We start from the raw sequence: 20,616 nt of genomic DNA, 5'->3' as shown, positions 1-20,616 counted from the left end.
GATATCTTACATGTCCAGCTTGGAGATAAGCTCTTTGAACTGAGACTTTCCAAGTGCTTTGGTAAATAAATCTACAATCTGATCGTGGGATCAAACATAAGGAGTGTGGATCTCTTTCTGAGATATCGTCTCGGATGAAATGGCAATCGACCTCTATATGCTTCTTTCTCTCATGGAACACCGGATTATTGGCAATATGTATAGTAGTCTGATTGTCGCAATGTAAAAGTATTGGAACTTGAACCACCTCCCCCAATTCTTCAAGAGAGATTCCAACCAAATAAGTTCACAAGTGTGCACCATTAACCTATATTCAGCTTCAGCAGTTGACCTGGCAACCATATTCAGCTTCTTATTTTTCCATGTAACCACATTGCCACCCAAGAAAGTGCAATAACCCATAGTCAACCTCCTATCATGTCTTGACCCTACATAATTTGCATCTAAATAACCATCTACTTGGAGATGACCATGAGATCTATATAAGATACCTTTCCAAGGTGTACAATTTAAGTAGGTAAGGATCCTAGATAACTATTGCTAAATGTAGTGCCATGGGACTATGCATAAATTGACTTAAAACACTAACTGAAAAGGTAAGGTCAGGCCAGGTGATAGTCAAATACATGAGTTTGCCGACAAGTCTCATGTACATACCAAGATCTGCCAACAACACTCCTTTAGGTTCAAGTTCGAAGTATGGGGTCCATTAGTGTATCTCCACGTTTGTCATCTAACATACATGTCTCTTCTAACAAGTCACAAACATATTTCCTCTGGCATAGATCTTGCCACTTTAATGTCAAAAAACTATCAAAGAACAAGGTCTTTGATTTCAAACTAAGTTTGAAGATACGTCTTCAACTTCTCAATAGCCTGCAAGTCATCACATGTCACTATAATATCATTCACACACAATAAGTACTATGTAGCATGAGTTAGTATGCTTTGAGAGAATCAAATGATCTACTTTACACCTCTTCAGCCCATACAACACTAACTATTGAACTTCTCAAAACATGCTCATGGTGATTACTTTAACTCACATATAGACTTGTTTAACTTGCATACTTTAGAAGACTCCCCCTAAGCAACATACCCAGGAGGTTGCTCCATGTAGACCTCTTTGTATAAGTCTCCATACATGAAGCGTTCTTCACATCTCGCTGAAAGAAACGGCAATCATGATTTGCAGCTATTGTATAACAACTTGAACCAAATTAAGCTTAACCACCAGTGAAAAAGTATCTAGATAATCTACTACATAGACTTGAGTATACCCCTTGGAAACTAACCTAGCTTTCTAACGATCAATTGATCCATCAAGTAGAAACTTTACAGTAAAACCCATTTACACTTAAGTGATGTCTTACGCAATGGAAGATCAATTAATTTCCAAGTACATCACTGGAATATATGGCTTCATCATCTCATCCATTGCATTTTTCCAATTTTCATCTAACAATGCCTCATGTACTGACTTGCGAATGGAGACAGCGGACAAGGCAAGAGCAAATTTCAGATAATTTGTGGACAAGTGGCTAAAGGTAACAAAATTGGGAATTAGGTTAGTAACACGAGAAAGTTTACCTCGACGAATTGTAATAAGTAGGTCATCGACAACCTCAGGTGGCTTAGAAAGAGTAAGAACCTTAGTTGGTGCAGTAGTTGATTGTCTAGACTGAGACGGAATAGTCTATAATACCTGGTCTATTCTCCTTTTCCTGCAATATGTCTGTGTGAAAGTCTGCGTGAAATCCTTCTAAGATGGTAGCACTCTAATGTCAAAATCTTAAGGAAATAAATTCCACAAAAGAGCGCTTCCACAAAAGTCACTTTTGATAGCACTTTTAACATAAAATGGGACATTTTCAAAAGCGGTAACATAAATTGTCACAAATGTTTTTTGAGTTAGGAGAATAACATCGATAACCTTTTTAAGCACAAGATTATTAAAAAAACTAAAAATAAAAAAACATTTACCAAAACGAGACGCAAGTTTATATTGACCAAACCCAAACAAAAGAACAAAGAAAGTACAACAAAAAAAACTTTGGGAAGAATGGAGAAAATTAGTCGATCAAGAAACAACAATGAGAATGGGGTTTTCCCATCTAAAACCAATGAGGGTATTCTGTTGATCCAGTGGCATGAAGCATAGACTGCATCACCAAAGGATAGCTTTATGACATTCATTTCTAGTAACAAAGCACAGGCAACTTCAATTAGATGTCTATTCTTGCGTTTAAGGTGTATCAACATAAGAGGTATGACGAATAATACCTGACTTTGTAAATAGGTTTGAAAATCCCGTGAAATTAATTCCAAGGTATTATATTATCTAAACATACACAACTTCGCACCAAATTAAGTTTTTATTTCATTATGAAAATTTTAAAATACATGAAAGACTTTTGACAATGTTTCATTAGATATAATCACATTATTCTAGAATAATCATCAATAAAGAGAATAAAGTACTTAAAGCCTACCAAACTAGTGACTCGAGTTGGTCCCCATACATCACAATGAATTAATTTAAACGGAGCATCACTTCTTGAATTAATTCTGGACGGGAAATGAACTTTATAATGTTTACTCAGTTGGCACGCTTCACACTCTAAATTCGATACCTTTGGAAGGGATGGAAAGAAAGTTTGTAGTTACAAACAGTGATGAATGACCTAGATGATTATACTATTGAATTGCAAAACCCCCAGGAAACATTATCACACCAACCGATTGTTTCTCTTAGTACAGACCATTCCTCTTACGACCTTCACCGATCATTCTGTGCATCTTAAGGTCCTTTAAGATAAAATGAGAGAGAGGGGAAAGAGCATTTTAAAGATTTTGTTAGTTTACTTATAGATAGAAGACTAAATTTGGGGGCATATGGAATGGGAGACTAACGCATTAGGTTGAGTAGTACCAAGTCCAACAACGATGAATGAGGTATCATCAGCAAATGAAATAGACATATTTGATGAAACACATCAAAAGGGAGAGAGAGAGAGAGAGAGAGAGAGAGAGAGAGAGAGAGAGAGAGAGAGAGAGAGAGAGAGAACTGTAGTAATTGGATATATGATCTGACACCCAAAATCAATGATCCAGGAAGAGTGATGAGATGGAGAAACCAGGCATATTCTTCCTTTGATAGTGTAATAGTAATATGATCACCACAGGTATTCAACGAAATAAAAGTAGTGGGTCTACCATCCATGGAAACATCCTCAATCATAACGGTTTGATTAGCCCTTCAAAGTTTTTCATAAAGATCCCAACAAAAATCTACAATGTGATTCCTCAAGCCATAATGAGTGCATGTATGGTCTCTTCTACCACCATGACCACCTCTACTGCGCCTTGAAAATATATTGCCTCTGCCACCATGGGAAGCACCATGCCCAATACATCCACCACGGCCTCCACGCAAACTAGTATAGCTAGATTAGTGGCTAATGCAGTCTTATCAGAGGTATTAACATGAGTATTGTCAGAATCATTTGCAAGAGAAACTCTTCGAAGCCAAGCATAGACTTTCGAAACCAATGGAATGAATATACCTCTGAAAATCTAATCTTTAGTCGACTGATATTCTTTTAGTAATCCAGATAGGAATTCACAAAGTTCATATCTTCCTACAAAATTTTCATAAGAGTGACATTTGAGGTAATACGATAATATATGTATAACCCTTCCCACATTTCAGTTTGTTTTGCAATGTATTCACCAAGGGTCTTATACCCATTTTGAAAGGGAAAAAATCCCCTTGTAGCCAATACACTCGAGAGACATTTTGTTTTGAGGTGTACATCTTCCTCATCGTATTCCAAACATCCTTTGTCGTATCCAAGATCATCAAATTGGAACTCACCTCGGGTTCCATGCTATTCCACAACCAAGATCAAATCCAAGCATCATCACACATCTATTGTCTATACTTAAGATCGGATTCGTCTAGTATAGATTCCGTGAGGAATTGATTCTTTTCTTGGGGAATTGATTCTTTTCTCAGGCTAAGAGAAACACCTCAACAGACTTGGCCCATGAAAGATAATTCTTCCATTCAACCTCGCTGAAGTCATAGACACATTAAACGAAGGTCCAAACATTTCTCCAAGAGATGAGGAACCAACAACCACACTCTCCATAGTTACCTTACTACAAATTTACTTAAATTAATATGAAAATTGTTGACATTATAATGAGATCCACATAAATCTACCCTTCCACAATAACATCACACAGAAATTTCTGGCCTGTCATCACTTGAATCCACTTCAATATCATTCACACATCTCACAAACGTTACGGATAGAAATACTCTACCAAAACCACAAAGCATAACGAACAAAAAACCAACTTTAATCGTCACCTTATTAAAAAACCAGCAAGCCATTATCTTCCATCAAGGCTCTTATGTTCCCTTTATGAGCAATTCCATCTACTCGAAGAAAAATACAGAAAACATGTTGTTTTCTGCACACACAAAAACAACGACATGCACTTCCCTTAGGTCCAATCAGCACCACGGGATTTTGGGAGGCCTCCAGTACTTGATCCAGGAACTAGTTGAATGGAGAAGACTCTGGAACCCAAATCACTTCCAGAAGTGTTTTGATACCATGTAAACTGGCATAGAACAGTAAAATAAAAGGGAAAATAAAGAAAAGAACATAAAATAAGGGAAGGGAATAGTGGAGAGAAAAGGAGAGAGGCAGTTGGCTGTTCTAGCCTCCACACATTCTCCACTCACGTTTTATTAGGGCTGGACTAAAAAGACAATAAGAAATTACAATGCCCATCTTACTCAAGCAAAGGCTTAAAACATGACCTATGGGCCCCAAAACACTACTAAAACTCATATGTTAAGCCCAATTAACATTCCAAACACCATCAGTCATCTTTTGACAGATTTAACAACGCATAAGGTGGATCCCACTGCGAAGGTGACCTGGAATGGAAAAATGTGGGTCCAGTCATCAGCCAAGTCACTCCTGTAGGAAAACAATATATTTTTCAAAAGAACCTGCCAAAGGTCCACACTCAAAGCACATAAGTGGCCCACCGGATGAGTGGATCGCTTGATTTTTGTGACAGGTCATCTGCATTGTCTCGCCCACATCATGCATCTCTCAGATGTCATGCATACATGCGAAGTTCACATGTGCCACATGTAAGAGTGTGTATTGAGAGGAGGGCTAGCAAACCTCTGTGCCCATACATCTGCAAATTATGCTGGTGATTAGAGGCGAGCAATCAGCATGACAAGTAGGCAGCCAATTTTCTGGGGGAAGATTAGCAAAATTCAAAAGAGAACTAGAATGATGAATGGAAAACCACATTCTGGAGAACTTTCTGATATATACTGTCCAAAGGACAAGCAACTCCAGGAAAGCCTTGAATATCCCATGGACAGGTGTCAACGAACAAACCTGAAAGCAACATCATGATCAGCCAAATAATAATAGGCACGTCCACGCAGCAGTAACGCCTCCAAATCATTCTCATCTTCTTTAAGTAAATAGCCAGATTCTGTGATAGCAGTTGAATAATCTTTAACTCCTATCAGAAGCCTTATTTTAAGAGACTTCGCCTGCGGATGCAAAATGCTGAGAGTTAAGATTAAAGCATATAAAACGGACAACTGATTCAACAAACGACGAATTATTTTGATAGCGGATACCTTCATGCACCCAGGTGAAAAAACAAGGACAACTTTATCAATATAATCCAAAGCTTTTGCAAAATCACCCGAGTCAAAAAGACTGAGTGCTGTTTCCATTGCACTTTTAGCCTGCAACAACTGAGAAAGTTCTTTTTCTGCTGCAGAAGTTCCAGGTTTTAGCTGCAGAAATTTCTTGTAGTCTTCCTCGGATTCCTCAAATCTACATCAGCCAAAAATTGCCTGAATCATATAATCTTTCAATTAGATACATAAAAATTGAAAGCAGTTATCTAAATTCACTATGATCTAAAGACATTCACTTAAGATAATTCTGTTTTCCAACTTATCACCTTTAAATTTTTCCCAAATTGTCAACCCTAAGAGGAGAAAAAAAAAATGGAACATATGTGTGACGCAGTCTGGTAGGAAGCAACTAAAAAATGTTTCATTGCCTTGATGGGAATAACAATGTTATAAAGAAAAGAACCAGCCATAAAACTGGTACAACACGCAGTCCAGTCTGATCCATCCAGTCCAAACACTGTTACGACTCAGTCCAACCATGGTATCAGCATGAAAGCAATGCTGTAACATGTAACTCTCACCAAAACCCACCCACTTTCCCTTTTCACTCTATTGAATGGCAATAGCAATTAGCATGATGCAGGCCAAAGGGCAGAACGATTGGTGTTTTGAAAATTTGCAGAGTTCTAGTCATGTTAGAGTTGTAGACTACTTGTTTTTCTGTTTCCGTACATAATTTGTAGATACCATATGGCTAAAATAAAAAATGTATTTTCTAATTTGATGAATATGAGATTTAATAAGGAAGAAAGAGAAGGGAAATACAACTGCGACATAGAACTATCGGCAGACTGGAATCAAACACAAAGCAAAACAGGAAAAACTCTGCTGACAGGACAGACACCAGAACCAAAGGAGAACACCATCTCCAATCCGCAATTAACATCTGACCATTATTAATGCCCTCCTTGGCTAATCTATCTGCCTCTGGACTTGCAGAATGGGGTACATGGACATGAGACACCGATATGGATGAGCATAAGTCTGAAGCTGCCGAGTTTTTTTTTTTCATTCTTTCTTTAAGGATCTGAAGCTTCGAAGATGCAGTTACAAAAGCCTTAACCGCACTATCCAGATTTGATCCACCAATTCACATTACTTCCCTTCAATGATTAGAGGACAGACTGATTAACAGCTAATCTGACCCCTTGGGGAAAAGTGGCCACTTCGGCATAATTTGAGTCATGAATACCCAGAGGACCTGAGAATTCCAGCACGACAACTCCCAAGCCCTTCTGCTTTGAACTTGCGAGGCTGGAAGTGGACGGTTTTGCAGATACTGTTCGAAAATGGTGGCAGTCCTTCATTGTTTCAGGAACAGCTGGGTTTTTTCTGTCTCAAAAACTCAAGCTCCTCAAAGGAAAATTAAATGCTTGGAAGGAGTTTCCATCCAAAAGATCGGAAATGGCAGATACCATTATTTCTGAATTAAACGAGATAGATATTGAGGAAGGGGTTGTCTTATCTGTAGAAGATCGAAATAGGCATTTGTTCTTATCAACGGAGTATTCTAAGTCCCTCAAAGAAGAAGAGATTATGTGGAAGCGAAGGTTGAGGGCTATATAACTAAAAGAAGGCGATAAGAATACTAGTTTTTTCTTCTTCTTTTTTTTTTGAAGACACAGGGTGTCCCCACCTCTTTTTTTGAAGTGAGACTAATCCCTGCGGATACACGCAATCACCCACAACCACGTGTATCGGGTAAAGCCAAGGAGGGGAATCGAACCCTCACCTATAGGGAGCAAACCTATGGTGAAGATTGAAGACCATTCGCCCAAACCTCGTTGGGTAATACTAGTTTTTTCTTTTCCATGGTATTGCTAGTGCAAGGGCAAGGAATAACCAGATAAGCAATATAGTGGTTGATGGACAACGAATAGAAGAAAAGGGTCAAATTTACTCAGCTATCGTGCAATTCTATTCCAAGCTATTATCTAGTGATGGCCCTAATTCACCAAATCATGCTTGATTTATGTTCAATTAGGGGCCATGCCCATTTACTGTCAACAAGCCAAGCTGATAGACAACATTCTCATCGAAGAATCATCCGACACACTATTGTGTGTATAAAACTTAATTGCAGGGTCCTTCTAACTAGGTACCACTCCTGCTCCCACTTCCTGCTATACTTGTTTACATTTTGAAAGAATCTCTTCCCCACTCACGCACCTAAATTTGCTGTTGCTTCGCTTCACGCTTCGACTATAGTAGCGTGTGTGTGTGTGTGTGTGGGAATCTCAACTGATATTGGAGTACGTGACCACCCATATCATACCATTTTTCGGCCAGGCCGATATGCCCCCCAATACCTAGATTCAAAACCATGAACTGGTCACGTTTTCTACTTACCAATGTGGATCCATTTTATGAATCTATTTGATAGGATAGTTATGATCAGCTTATCAAAGCAATGTTTTAGTAGGAACAATGAGAAGTGGACCCACATGTGGATGAACCAAAGCAAATATCAGACCTTTTCTAGTATAATCAATGTGGATCCTCCATTTTTGTAGCCTGATCAGATGATTAGGATCATCTAATCAAAGTGACTTTTACGAGGGATGGACAATCAGAAGGTGGGCCAAACATGATTATAGTCCGTATCAATGGAACACCTTTCAAAAAAATCAAGGATAGGAACTTTTCTATTATAATCAATATGAATGTTCATTTTCCAATTGATTAATAGGATTGTTGAAATATATATTAGTATGATTTTTGAGAGGGACGGACAATTAAAGGTGGACCCACATGATGGATAGTTGATAACAATGATCATACTTTTTCTAGTATAAATTTATAATCAATAACAACTATCCATTTTATAAACAATTGATAGTGGTTATTATCTCCTATGAAAGTGATTTTTGAGAGGGATGGGCAAAAAATAGGTGCGCTCCACATGATTGACCGTCCATATCAATGATCAAACCTTCTCTCTCACAAGTAATTCGGATCATGCGTTTCCCCAACCATTACTTGGATTATTAGGGCATCCAATCGCTAGGGTTTTTGAGAGTGATGAGCAATCAAAGGTCTCCACCCCACATGGATAGTCCATATGAATGACAGGACCTTTTCTACCATAAACCAAATGGATCACAGTTTCCCTCGCCATTGATTGGATGTTTAGTATCACCCAATTTGATTGATTTTTTAAAGGGACCACAACCAAAGGTGGGCAACACACTTCAATTAGAAGATCCTAACCCTTGTATCAATCCCTTAGAAATTTCATGGTCCATATTGATTACACTAGAAAAGGTTTGATCACTTACATGGACCGCCAATCACGTGGGACCCACCTTTGGTGTTGTGTTTAGAAGAGAGAAATGGGCATCCATTAAAGGGCACTCAAAAAATGTGTAGAGGTAGCAGGTAATGGGAGGAAGATTCATGCTAGACCATCCTACAAGCGAGATTGAGATTTTTTTTCCCATGGAAGCTGTCAAGGTGTGCCGTAATAGTTGTTACATAAAGGTAACGGTGGCAACCATTAAACGTTACGGGGTCGTAACAGACATTACGTATAAATTAAAATAAAATAAAATAAAATAAAAAGACTTGTAATGGCCTGTTGGCCGATATGGCTACCATTACCGTTACAGAATACCTTAGTCATCACATCTTTTGGTGAAACACCAACTTCCTCATATTTGTAAAAATCAAGTTCACCCATAAGTTTCATTACCACCTCCTCATATCCAAAGTTTCATGACTATTCCCATATCATCTTAATGCCTCAGAACTCTGTCGGGCCAACGAGAGATGAAAGCTAGGGGATGGATTAGCAATTTAGCAGGAAACCTAGCCAAGTATACATCGTTTCTTCTTCTTTTTTTCCTGAGAGGTAAGATAAATTTTTTAAACGAAGAAAAAAGAGAAAATTACAACAAAGGCGCCCAACACATTGGAGAGATTACATCTTTCAAAGGATTCTAGACATGAGGCCCACCACATGACATCCGCCTTGGCCCTCCTAACCACATCTGAAACTTACCCACTATGATTCCAGAAACATCTATTATTTCTTTCCCCCAATATTTCCCAAAGATCCGGCAACAAAGCTAGACCCCAAAGTACCTTGCCTTTTTTCCCCATCCCTAAGACAATATTTTCTAGCGATCACAACTCTTTAGAGTCTGTCTTCCTCGTACCAAACCCCCACAACCACTTACCTAGTAGCACCCATAGATCAGAATATCAGTATCATGTCAGCCGATATGGCGTATCTTATCCGTATTGGCTGGATACAATACGTGATACGAGTTCGTATCGGCTTGTTATGAAAAAACGGTGTCGTATTGGTTGTATCAGGCAGTATTGGCACCGATATTTTATAGCCATATCAGTTTCAACATATACAGCTAAAAAGGACTTCTTCTTTTTCTTTTTTTTTCAATTTTCTCCTCCTTTTAATTTCTTTACAGAGAGGGATTGTTTTAAAGGCATTTCCGACCAAATCTAAATTAGATTCGAAGATCGAAACTTCTTTTTTTTTTCTGCATCAAATCAAAGAATCGAAGCTCCCAAGGCCGATTTTACAAGAATTGGACACAAAAAAAAAGGGTAAAAATATTTTTTTCCTGTTTTGATAAGGAATTCCATCGAAACAACAATATAATTTATTTCAATCAGATCTTGGTTGATTTGATCTAGATTTGGGGTGTTTTCCTTTATTTTATTTTTTACGCGATTATTTTCTGAAGATTTTAGAAAAAAGTTTTTAAATTAATTTTTTTACTAATTTTTGTTATGATGCTTGAGGAGTATTATAAGAGTATGGATCTACTAATTTGTTGAAGATTTGTGGGTTTTCTTTTTTTCTTTTTTTTTACATAGGTATTTTCAGAAGATTTAAGGAGTATTAAAAGACTATGGATCTACTAATGTTAAATATTTGGGTTGTACGATGTAGATTGATTGAGATTTGGGTAAGATTATGACGGGCAGTTTAGAGTATGCCCCTTCGCATGGCTAAGATTTCGGTTAGGTATGGAACTAACCTGAGATCAAGAGTTTACCATATTGAGATTTGCTATCCAAATCAGGTATGAGAATGATCTGGATAGAAGTTCCCTAGGTTGGATTGCACACTACCTTCTTGACCTTACATGTGCTAGCTCTATCCTTTACTTGGTATAATGTGCGTAGCTGATTGAATGCCTTCATTGACACCGTTATCCATCTAGCATTCTACCTTGGTTACTCTATGCAACGCTTACTCATGAGAATGTGTTGTATGATAAAACATGTAAAGCTTAACTATTATATGATGGCTTGCTGTTCTCATGAGTCATGGTCACATGTTTTATGTCATGCTTAATAATCTATTGAACCATGATTATTTGCTCATTTATGGCAACATGTCTACTCATGGTAACTTGCTCGTCTATAATGACATGTTTATTTCTGTCAATACATCCATCTGAGACAATATGCTTAGTTGTGATAACATGTTTATCCTTGATAACATGCCTATCCGTAATAACATGCTCATATGAGATAATGTACTTATTCGTGATTACATGCTTGTTTATGATAATATGTTGATGGTTGTTTTGTATGTTTTCACGGGAGCACCCTGACAAGCCGTGTTTTACTCCCGACACGCCATAGACTCATTGAGCTGGGTTTTGCTCGTACCAAAATATCTAAAAAAAATTCAGGTTGCATTCAACAGCAGGTTGCAAGCAGGAGCTGTTGGAGTTTTGCTAGTCTCGTTCGTTGATATTGAGCCGAATGTACTATTTTGTGTATGTTGATGGAATGGTCTATGTAATTATATTAGGCAACCATTCCTTGGAAGGAACAAATTTGCCTCTTGGATGTATTCGTTAATTTCATGTATGTGATGATGTTCCTTTTTAGATTCTTAGTTTCAGTAGTTTTAGCTTGCTTAATTAGAAAAAAAAAAAAATTGCCATGAATCGGATTTGTTGTTTGGGAAGTTCGTTAACCCGTCGTCAAGTCTGATCTGTGGTGAGGTAGCTGCCGCGACTCGAGTTCGGGACTTGGGAAGTAGTAGGGCTTGGGTTCCGAATTTGGGGTGTGATAGAAGGTAATATCAGAGCAATAATCTTAGGGAAACATGTACATAAATTGCTGGTTGAGAACGTAGAAATGCTTAGGAGTCTCGATTTGAAGAACTTAGGAATCTACAACATAGGACTCCCTTTTTTTGTTTGTTCTTAATAGTTTGCTTCTGTTGCCATGTTTGAGTGAGGTGTTCGAAGCGTGAGGTAGAAGATTAACCACCCTGTTAGCTAGATTAACTTGCCTAGACAGTTGCGCAGGCGAAGCTCGTCATTTCAATTTTGAAATAGAGTTTCTAGACTTGTGTTTAAGACTTTCAGGGGAGTTCGTCACACAGGTTGCAAGCCCTCATCCTGGAGCAGTCCATGCGGTGGCAGAGAGGTTTGATCTACCACCTTTGTCTAGTATCTTTAATGTTTTATTAATGCTGAATAGATAAGAGGGGGAAGATGAGACTCGTGAGTGTGACCCCGTTTGTTTGATGCATGATTGATGTGTGATTAGTCATTGTGTCATGTTTTGATGTTATGGTTGACCTTTTGATATAGATTTTTTTTTTTAAAAAAAAAAAATTCTATAGGACTCTTGGGGATTTTGTTGTTCAATTGTTTGTCGTAATTGTATGTGATTTCAGTCAGAAATTTTGAGGACAATTTTTTTAAGGATGGTAAGATGTGAGACCCTGATCCTTTGTAACATAACCAAAGCACACGCGTCTCGATCGGCCCTTACACAACACCCTTGAGCACTTAGCAACGGACCCCAGTGAGTTGTTCATGATGACCTTAAAACCTCTGTCATGTTGACCACGTCGTCGCTACGGTCGCAATGGCAAAAACCGTGCGTTAATCTGATACCTGAGCGCAAAGATATGGGTAGTTAATCAAAGCCTTTTAAAAAAATTATGCATCAGCGTGGGGCCCACCTAAGCAAGACATGCCCAGAACATTCTCCCAGGCAACAATTTCCCTATCTTTTGTAATTATTACACTTATTTATTATAATTGAAAAATGCACTCCACATTTATTACAATTTAAAATAATAAAAATAATAATAATAAAATATTGTAATGATAACTAGCCATTATGGTAGCCATGCCCCTCCCCTCTTCTCCACGTCACCCCTTCCTCTCCCCCATTTCTCCATTAAATGAGACAAAAAAAAAAAAAAAAAAAAAAGAGAGATGCGCCCCTCCCCTCTTCCCCACGTCACCCCTTCCTCTCCCCCATTTCTCCATTAAATGAGACCAAAAAAAAAAGAGAGAGAGAGAGATGTGAGAGTGAGAGGCACCTCCTCTTCTTCCACTCCCCTTTCTTCCTTTCCTTGTGCACGCCCACCGAATCTCCATGAGAGAGATAGAGAGAGAAAGCTAAGATAGAGGGAGAGACGTGGAGAGGAGCTTGAGGAGAAGAGGCTAGCCCATCCAACCTTCCAACAGACCTAAGTGAGTCCACGCCCCTTTTTCCCTTCTTCCTTCTCCTCCAGTCTTTCTTTATTTTTCTTTGATTTGATGTGAGTAAGGCCTACTGTGTGGGGACCCTGTTTATTTGCATGGCTGGCCAATAAGGCCAGCTAGGCAACCCACCAAAGGTGGGAACCGTCGTTGTTGAAATGGGCCTAAATTATACCAGTTTTTGGTTCATGCATGAGAAACCCGTTTTTGAGGGCTGATGTGGGTCCTAATTAGATTTGAGACTCACTCAAGGCGTATGTGGGGTGTGGGGCTGCTCATGGGCAGGTTTTTGAGGGTCCCACCGACCGTGGACACCACTTGATGGGTGTGTTTGTATGTGGACAGCAAGGTGGGCTGGTATGCGCGCGCAGCCACACCACGATGTCTTCTCCTATCTTTCTTTTGTTTTTTTTTTAAAATTTTATTTAACAAAGTAGGGCCCACTGGCATGGGGCCCCTGTATAGGTGGCATGCTAGCCAAGGTGGCCCGCATATAGTGGGGTCTATCATGATGTATGTTATACCCACATTGTCTGCCCTAGGGCTGCGGGGTGGTCATGGACCACCCTGCCACTGGTGCACATCCACGCCATCCATTCCCTTCATTGTGAGCCCACCTAGAGTCGGGCCCACTCGTGATGCATGTGTATTACCAGGCTGTCCATCCAGACAGCCATGAGACCTGCCATGTATGGGTTTCTAGCGCCCAAATGGGGCAGCCGGTTGGCCTGCATGGCACAGCCCTTCTTGATGTTTTGTTGTATTTTGGACTAAATGCTGTTGTTGGTGTGGCCCAACTGGATGGGGCCCCAGCTGGGCACACCTTGATCTATGTATTGTGCACATTTTCATTTATGCTTGCTGTCCATTGTGGTTACTAACTTGGGATCGTTTCCACTTCAGAACTCTGCGTGTCTGATTTGGTAAGTATTTTGCCAACTTTGGGCGTGTGTGGTGGGTCCCATGTGCAAGATATATGGGGGCCACCACCTGGACTTCCAAGCCTATACCTATGTCTGGAGGAATGATGTTCCACTTAGGCCCAAATAGATCACACTTGATCAGGAACTAGATCCCAAAATGGGACCGGGCAGAGCTGCACTGGATATTTCGGTGCAGAAATTCCAAGCACCCATGTTCTTCCTTGTGCCAAAAATTGTCTATATGCATTTAGTAAGCCATACCTTATAGGTTTTGAAGGCCATACATAGATCTACCAAGGACACCTGATGGTACGCTGGAAGGCAACCCCATGTGATCGTGGGATGCATCCAAAAATGGCCAAAACCCATTTCTGAACTGTTTTCTGCACAACTCTTCCAAGCACCCAAGTTTGAGTCTTCACCAAAAATTGTATATGCATGATTAAGGAGGGCTACCTTGTGACATTTGAAGCCCATATATAAGGCTACCAAATTCTCTTTTTCCTTCGATAGGAGCAACCCCCATGTGATCACAAAAAAAAAAAAAAAAAAAAACAAAACAAAACAAAAGAAAGATAGGAGAAGATGATCATGGTGTGGCTGCGCATGCATACCAGCCCACCTTGCTATCCACATACAAACACACCCATTAAGTGGGGTCCACGGTTGGTGGGCCCCTCAAAAACCTGCCCATAAGCAACCCTACACCCCACATACGCCTTGAGTGGGTCTCACGTCTAATTAAGACCAACATCAGCCCTAAAAAATGGGTTTCTCATTCATGCACCAGAAACCGGTCTAATTTAGGCCCATTTCAACAATGAAGGTTTCCACCCTTGGTGGGCCACCTAGCTGGCCTCATTGGCCAGCCATACACATAAACAGGGGCCCCACACAGTAGGCCTTACTCACATCAAATCAAAGAAAAATAAAGAAAGAATGGAGGAAAAGGAAGAAGGGAACAAGAGGCGTGGACTCACTTAGGCTGGTTGGAAGGTTGGATGGGCTGGCCTTTTCTCCTCAAGCTCCTCTCCACGTCTCTCCCTCTATCTTAGCTGTCTCTGTCATGGAGATAGGGTGGGCGTGCACAAGGAAAGGAAGAAAGGGGAGTGGAAGAAGAGGAGGTGCCTCTCTCTCTCTCTTTCACATCTCTCTTTTTCATCATTTTTTTTTGTCTCATTTAATGGAGAAATGGAGGAGAGGGAGGGGTGACGTGGGGAAGAGGAGAGGGGCATGGCTACCATAATGGCTAGTCATCGTTACAATCTTTTATTTTTATTTTTATTTTTATTATTTTAAATTGTAATAAACGTGGAGTGTATTTTCCAATTATAATAAATAAGTGTAATAATTACAAAAGAGAACGAAACTGTTGCTTGGGAGAACGTTCTGGGTATGTCCCACTTAGGTGGGCCCCACGCCGATGCATAATTTTTTTTAAAAGGCTTTGATCAACTGCCCTTATCTTTGCGCTTAGGTATCGGATTGATGCACAATTTTCGCCATTGCGACCGCAGCAACGGCGTGGTCGACATGACAGAGGTTTCAAGGTCATCAGGAACAACTCACTAGGGTCCAGTGCTAAGTGCTCAAGGGTGTTGCGTAAGGGCCGATCGAGACGTGTGTGTGCTTTGGCTATGTTACAAAGGACCAGGGTCTCACAATATACCAATTGCAATATGTGGATCATACAAAATCCTATTTTGTGATGCAAAAGCTGACAAGGTAGATAATTTGAGGAAAATAATAGTGCTATGAGGAGGTATCTGGGCTTAAGGTGAACATTCGCAGAAGTGAGATTCTATGCATCAACACATCCAAGGAGGAAATATTAGGTCTTGCAACAACCTTTGGATGCAGCGTTGGGTCCTTTCACTCTTATATGGGCCTTCCGCCAAGTGTGGGGAAACCCATGAAGCATTTGTGGAGCAACTGGCAAGGTGATACAACGATTCCATAGGAAATTATCCAGATGGAAAAGCCGCCACTTATCATTAGGCGGGTGCATTACGCTCATCAAAGCAACGATGTCTTATCTCTCGCCCAACTTTATGTCATTAATCAAATGTCCTAAGTTCATATTGGATAAGTTGGAAAAGTTGCGACACTACTTTTAATGGAGAGGGGCAAGCGAAGGGCATCATAAGTTCAACCTTCTTAGGTGGGAGGAGGTATGCAAGTAGCTTTTCGAGGGTGTAGCGGGAATAAGAGTTTTGGAATCCATGAATGAGGCATTGCTAGGGAAGTGGCTTTGGAGATTCTACTCAGAAGAGGGAAGGTTATGGAGGGAGGCTTTGGTGTGTAAATAGGACTGAAGGAGGGGGTTGGGAAACCAAGAAATAATCGCTCTATTAGGCTTCAAACATTTGAACGGCAATTGCACCAGTTGGCTCATCGTTCAAGCAAGGATTGGCCTTCTCTCTTGGGGATAGTAACCGTATTCGTTTTTTGGAGGATATGTGATCTGGGGAGAAGCCGTTGGAAGTCGAATTTCCCTCTTTGGCAAAACTAGCTCCATCAAAGAATATGTTTGTAGCGGATTGTTTCTCCCTTACTGGTGGTAACAGAGTATGGTGTCCCCCTTGTGGAAGGGGGATATCAAGTGAGGAGGCATCTGATTATGCCATCTTATTACAGTAGTTGCAAAATATACATCCCTCCCCGGACTCTAGTAATTCCCCGATTTGGTTAGCTGCACCAACAGGAAGGTTTACAGTTAAATCCTTTCACCAAATGATTTGAAAATCGTCTTCTTTCCCGGGTCAAGAGTTCTTCCATGGATTTTGGTTTTATGGAGCTCCAACCAAGGTGACAACATTCAACTGGTTGGCAGCTAGGAAGAAAGTCTTAACCATAGATAATCTCCAGAAAAGATCTATGATCCTTCCCAACATATGCCTTATGTGGAGTGTAGTCTTGGATACAATCGAAGTATATTGGGTTATGCCTTCCTCAGTAGAAGCGCTCTTTTGAGAGTGGCATGGAAGGAATCTACTAAAGGAAGACTCAATTATATGGCGTATGATGCTGCTTGCAACTCTATGGAATATTTGGGGGAGAGAAATAGGAGGTGTTTTCTAGATTAAAACTTAGAATCTCATTAATAAAGTTCTATTATCCTTCATAACAAAATAAGGTTAGGAGAAATTGGGTTTTTTTTTCTTTTTTTTTTTTGTTTAAGCTTAAAGCCATCTTAGTTTATTAAAAGCTGGCAGACAACAGTCAAACCATCAAAAAATACAGCCTAAGCATCAGCCCTCAAAAAAATGAAGATCGACCCTTTACAACCCAAACGAACGTGCTACTTCTTCGACATTTACTTGCTCAAATCCAGATACCCATTCAACAACCTCCCTTATGGAATTCCATACTACATGCTTCCATGATTTATCCTGGTAAAGGAAGCAACAGCGATAACATTCCAACCAAGTATTCCAGAAAACTGCTAGCAATATGAGCCTCCACGCTGGCAACAGATTCTTGGGGGAAGGGTCCATTGTGCCACACCCAAAACAAATCCTCCACTGACTGAGGCATCACCCAAGCCACTTTGAAGGAAGCAAAGGAGGACCAAAAATGACACACATATGGGCAGTGGAGAAAGGTATGATCGACTGACACCACATTCTCCACACATAAGAGGCAGATATTTGGAAGAATCATGGCTTGTTTCTGCAGATTATCCATTGTCAATATTCGATTTCACCCCACCAGCCAAAGAAATGAAGCAACTTTGGGAGGTGCACCATAGAACCAAAAAGCATGAGAAAGTTCCTGCCCCCTTGTGATATTGGATTATGAAAATTGGAGAACATTGGAATTGGGCGTTTAGGATAGGGGGAATTTAGAGAAAATAGGGGATTTTGTAAAAATAGGGTTTTGGGGTTTAAGGAAATTGAGAACTTTGGGAAATTGGAGTTTTGGGTTGGGGAATTAGGATTTCGCCTAAATAAGGGTTTTCAGGTTTTGGAAATTGGGAAGCTTGAAAATCTAGGGTTTGGGAGGTTGGGATTTTTTGGAGATTTAAGGGTTAGCTTTTTTGGATGGGGCAAACTGAGGGAAGAATAAAGATGTTACAAAAGACAAGCAAATCTTAGGATTTTATTTTATGGACATAATCAAGGTCCGATTGAACTTGTGGGCTCCACAGTCCAATTGGACTGCTGATATGGTCAAGAAAAACCACTAGGAGAACTGATATGGTCCTTATCTTCGGTTGGATCAATGTGGACCCTAAAACTGGTTAATATCTCAAAATGGGTGGTTGGATGGTCCATATCTTCAATCTGGATGACTCGATTTGTCAGATATTTAATCAGGACCCTTCAACAGGGGTTGATCAACAAAACGATCACCTGATAATCAGACAACCAGTAATAGGACCACTTTGAGGTCTCCCACTGAATGATCGGACTATCCTGCATCAGAGTCTCCTAGTAAATTACTTGTTTTTATGGTCTCCTATTTAAGAATAACTTGAAGTTGTAATGAAGTTTCAACAAGTGCGTATCAACTCAGTTCTATATTGCAAACAAAGCAAATTATTTCCCACTATTTCTTGAATGTTCTGCATTGTCTTGATGAAATTAAATATCACATTGATAAAGAAGAACCTGCATAGTTGACGAAGGGCAGATGCACGATGCCAATACGCTTCTGAAAGTGTTGGATCTGCCTCCAGAGCAGCATTAAGATCTTCTAGTGCCTCATTATAGCGCTTTGACTTTAAACTTGAAGAAACTCTCTTCAATAAGTTAGTAGCATCAATAGGTTTGCTACCTGCATTCAACAGACAGCAATAAGAGATTTTATACTTTGAATGTGGGCACATGAAAGTTTTTTAACCACAAACACCAATAGAAAAATATTCTCCCATTGAAAAGGCAAGTCCAAAGTGATAAGCTACACCAACATTTTACAGCACAACTTAAAGAAATGGCACTAAAATCAACAGACCACTTCAGAAAGCGGACTCAAACTGGGACAGTATCTTTAACTGCTTGCACTTTGAAGGAAATGCCCAAACATGCTTAATAATAAATATACAAAAGGACAGACAATATTTCTTTCTGTATATACAATCCCTATGAGGTCAATGTTTCTATTTCATACAATAAAATAAGCACATAAGATAAACCTATAATACTTAATAATAGAACGCAAAGCAATAATGCCATGCTCATAAAACAATTAGACGGAATACGATAAAATCAAGGATAACTAGGTAGAATCACGCTTCCAATCTGATGGCAAAGCACCAACAGTTCTAATGCATCTCACCAAAAGACCGAAAATTCCCATCACAGGAAAAGGAGAAGAAACACTCGATTCACTATTCAAAATATTCATCAACTACCTTCTCACATATAGCTCTCAAAGTCTTTATACAGGCCAAAATAGAAAAGTTAAAGATATAAGAGATCTTACACAAATCTAGACTTTACTATTTTAAGGCTACCTATAACCAGTGTTCGAAATATCGGTATCACGTTACATATTGCACCCTTAGGATACGGATATGTATCAGTTATCGCATGGGATATATCGACTGTATCGTGTAATGTATCACTGTTGTTGGAAAGATGGGGAAACATTGGGAAATTGGTTGAATTTTTTAATGAAACTTAAGTGATAGTTAAAAAAGAAGTCAATCGGACCATTGAATCGGGTCCATATATCAGCTGATGCTTCATCTGGTCCAAATCTGTGATCTAATCAATTTGAACATTTGGCATGGTCCAAATTAGTTAAATGGTCCGGATCCTTAACCTGGACAATTAGATCAGTCCAATACGTGATCAAACTCATTAGATTGACTTGATCAGGGGGAGACCTGTTCTGATGGCTTGATCATTGATTGAACAGCTCGTGGCTTAGATGCATCCTTTTATTACTCGTGTGTGGTCTTGGATGCATCATTTCTCCCCAGTCTTCGAAAGAACTCATCCTCGAGTTGGAAACGATTGTTGACAATTGAACTTGTACTACCTCTATAGACAAATCTTCTTTCTACCACTATTCAAAATATCGTTGATAATATCAAATATTATCGGTACCGCCAGACTAGTAATACTGAAACCCCCGAAAGTATCTTCTTCTTCTTTTTTTTTTTCCAAATATTACTGATAAATAGGAGAAATATCTCCCATGTATCACTTGGCGATAATATTACCAAAATAACATTGTTCCCCGTTTATAAGTCCTCCATGCATTGCCTATATCAATGATATTATTGTCGATATAGGTCAACACGAGGGGCAACGTGTGTAAATACCCCAAAAAATACATATATATATCAAGAGAAATTCGATATATATATATATATATATATATATATATATAGAGAGAGAGAGAGAGAGAGAGAGAGAGAGAGAGAAATCCTGTCCTACAACATTGCATAGGAACGGGCTCCTAAAAAGCAAAAAATAATAACTGAAAATTTTCCAAA

At 39.5% G+C, this 20,616-nt stretch overlaps 1 protein-coding gene across 3 annotated transcripts in view; it reads right to left on the bottom strand.

The window, feature by feature from the left end:
* The window catches only part of LOC131243381 (dnaJ protein P58IPK homolog), a 52,856-nt gene that overhangs the window by 20,066 nt on the left and 12,174 nt on the right, over positions 1 to 20,616 (bottom strand). For all 3 annotated transcript variants that reach the window (XM_058242708.1, XM_058242710.1, XM_058242709.1), the window contains exons 2-4: positions 18,782 to 18,947; positions 5,690 to 5,891; positions 5,439 to 5,599 (exon numbers count right to left, since the gene is read on the bottom strand). In XM_058242708.1, the coding sequence (XP_058098691.1) occupies positions 5,439 to 5,599; positions 5,690 to 5,891; positions 18,782 to 18,947 (529 nt within the window). The remainder of the gene's footprint in view (positions 1 to 5,438; positions 5,600 to 5,689; positions 5,892 to 18,781; positions 18,948 to 20,616) is intronic.

Source organism: Magnolia sinica, chromosome 4 (assembly GCF_029962835.1).
Source record: "Magnolia sinica isolate HGM2019 chromosome 4, MsV1, whole genome shotgun sequence".
Classification (NCBI taxonomy): Eukaryota; Viridiplantae; Streptophyta; class Magnoliopsida; order Magnoliales; family Magnoliaceae; genus Magnolia; species Magnolia sinica.
This window is presented reverse-complemented; position numbering and strand designations above follow the sequence as displayed.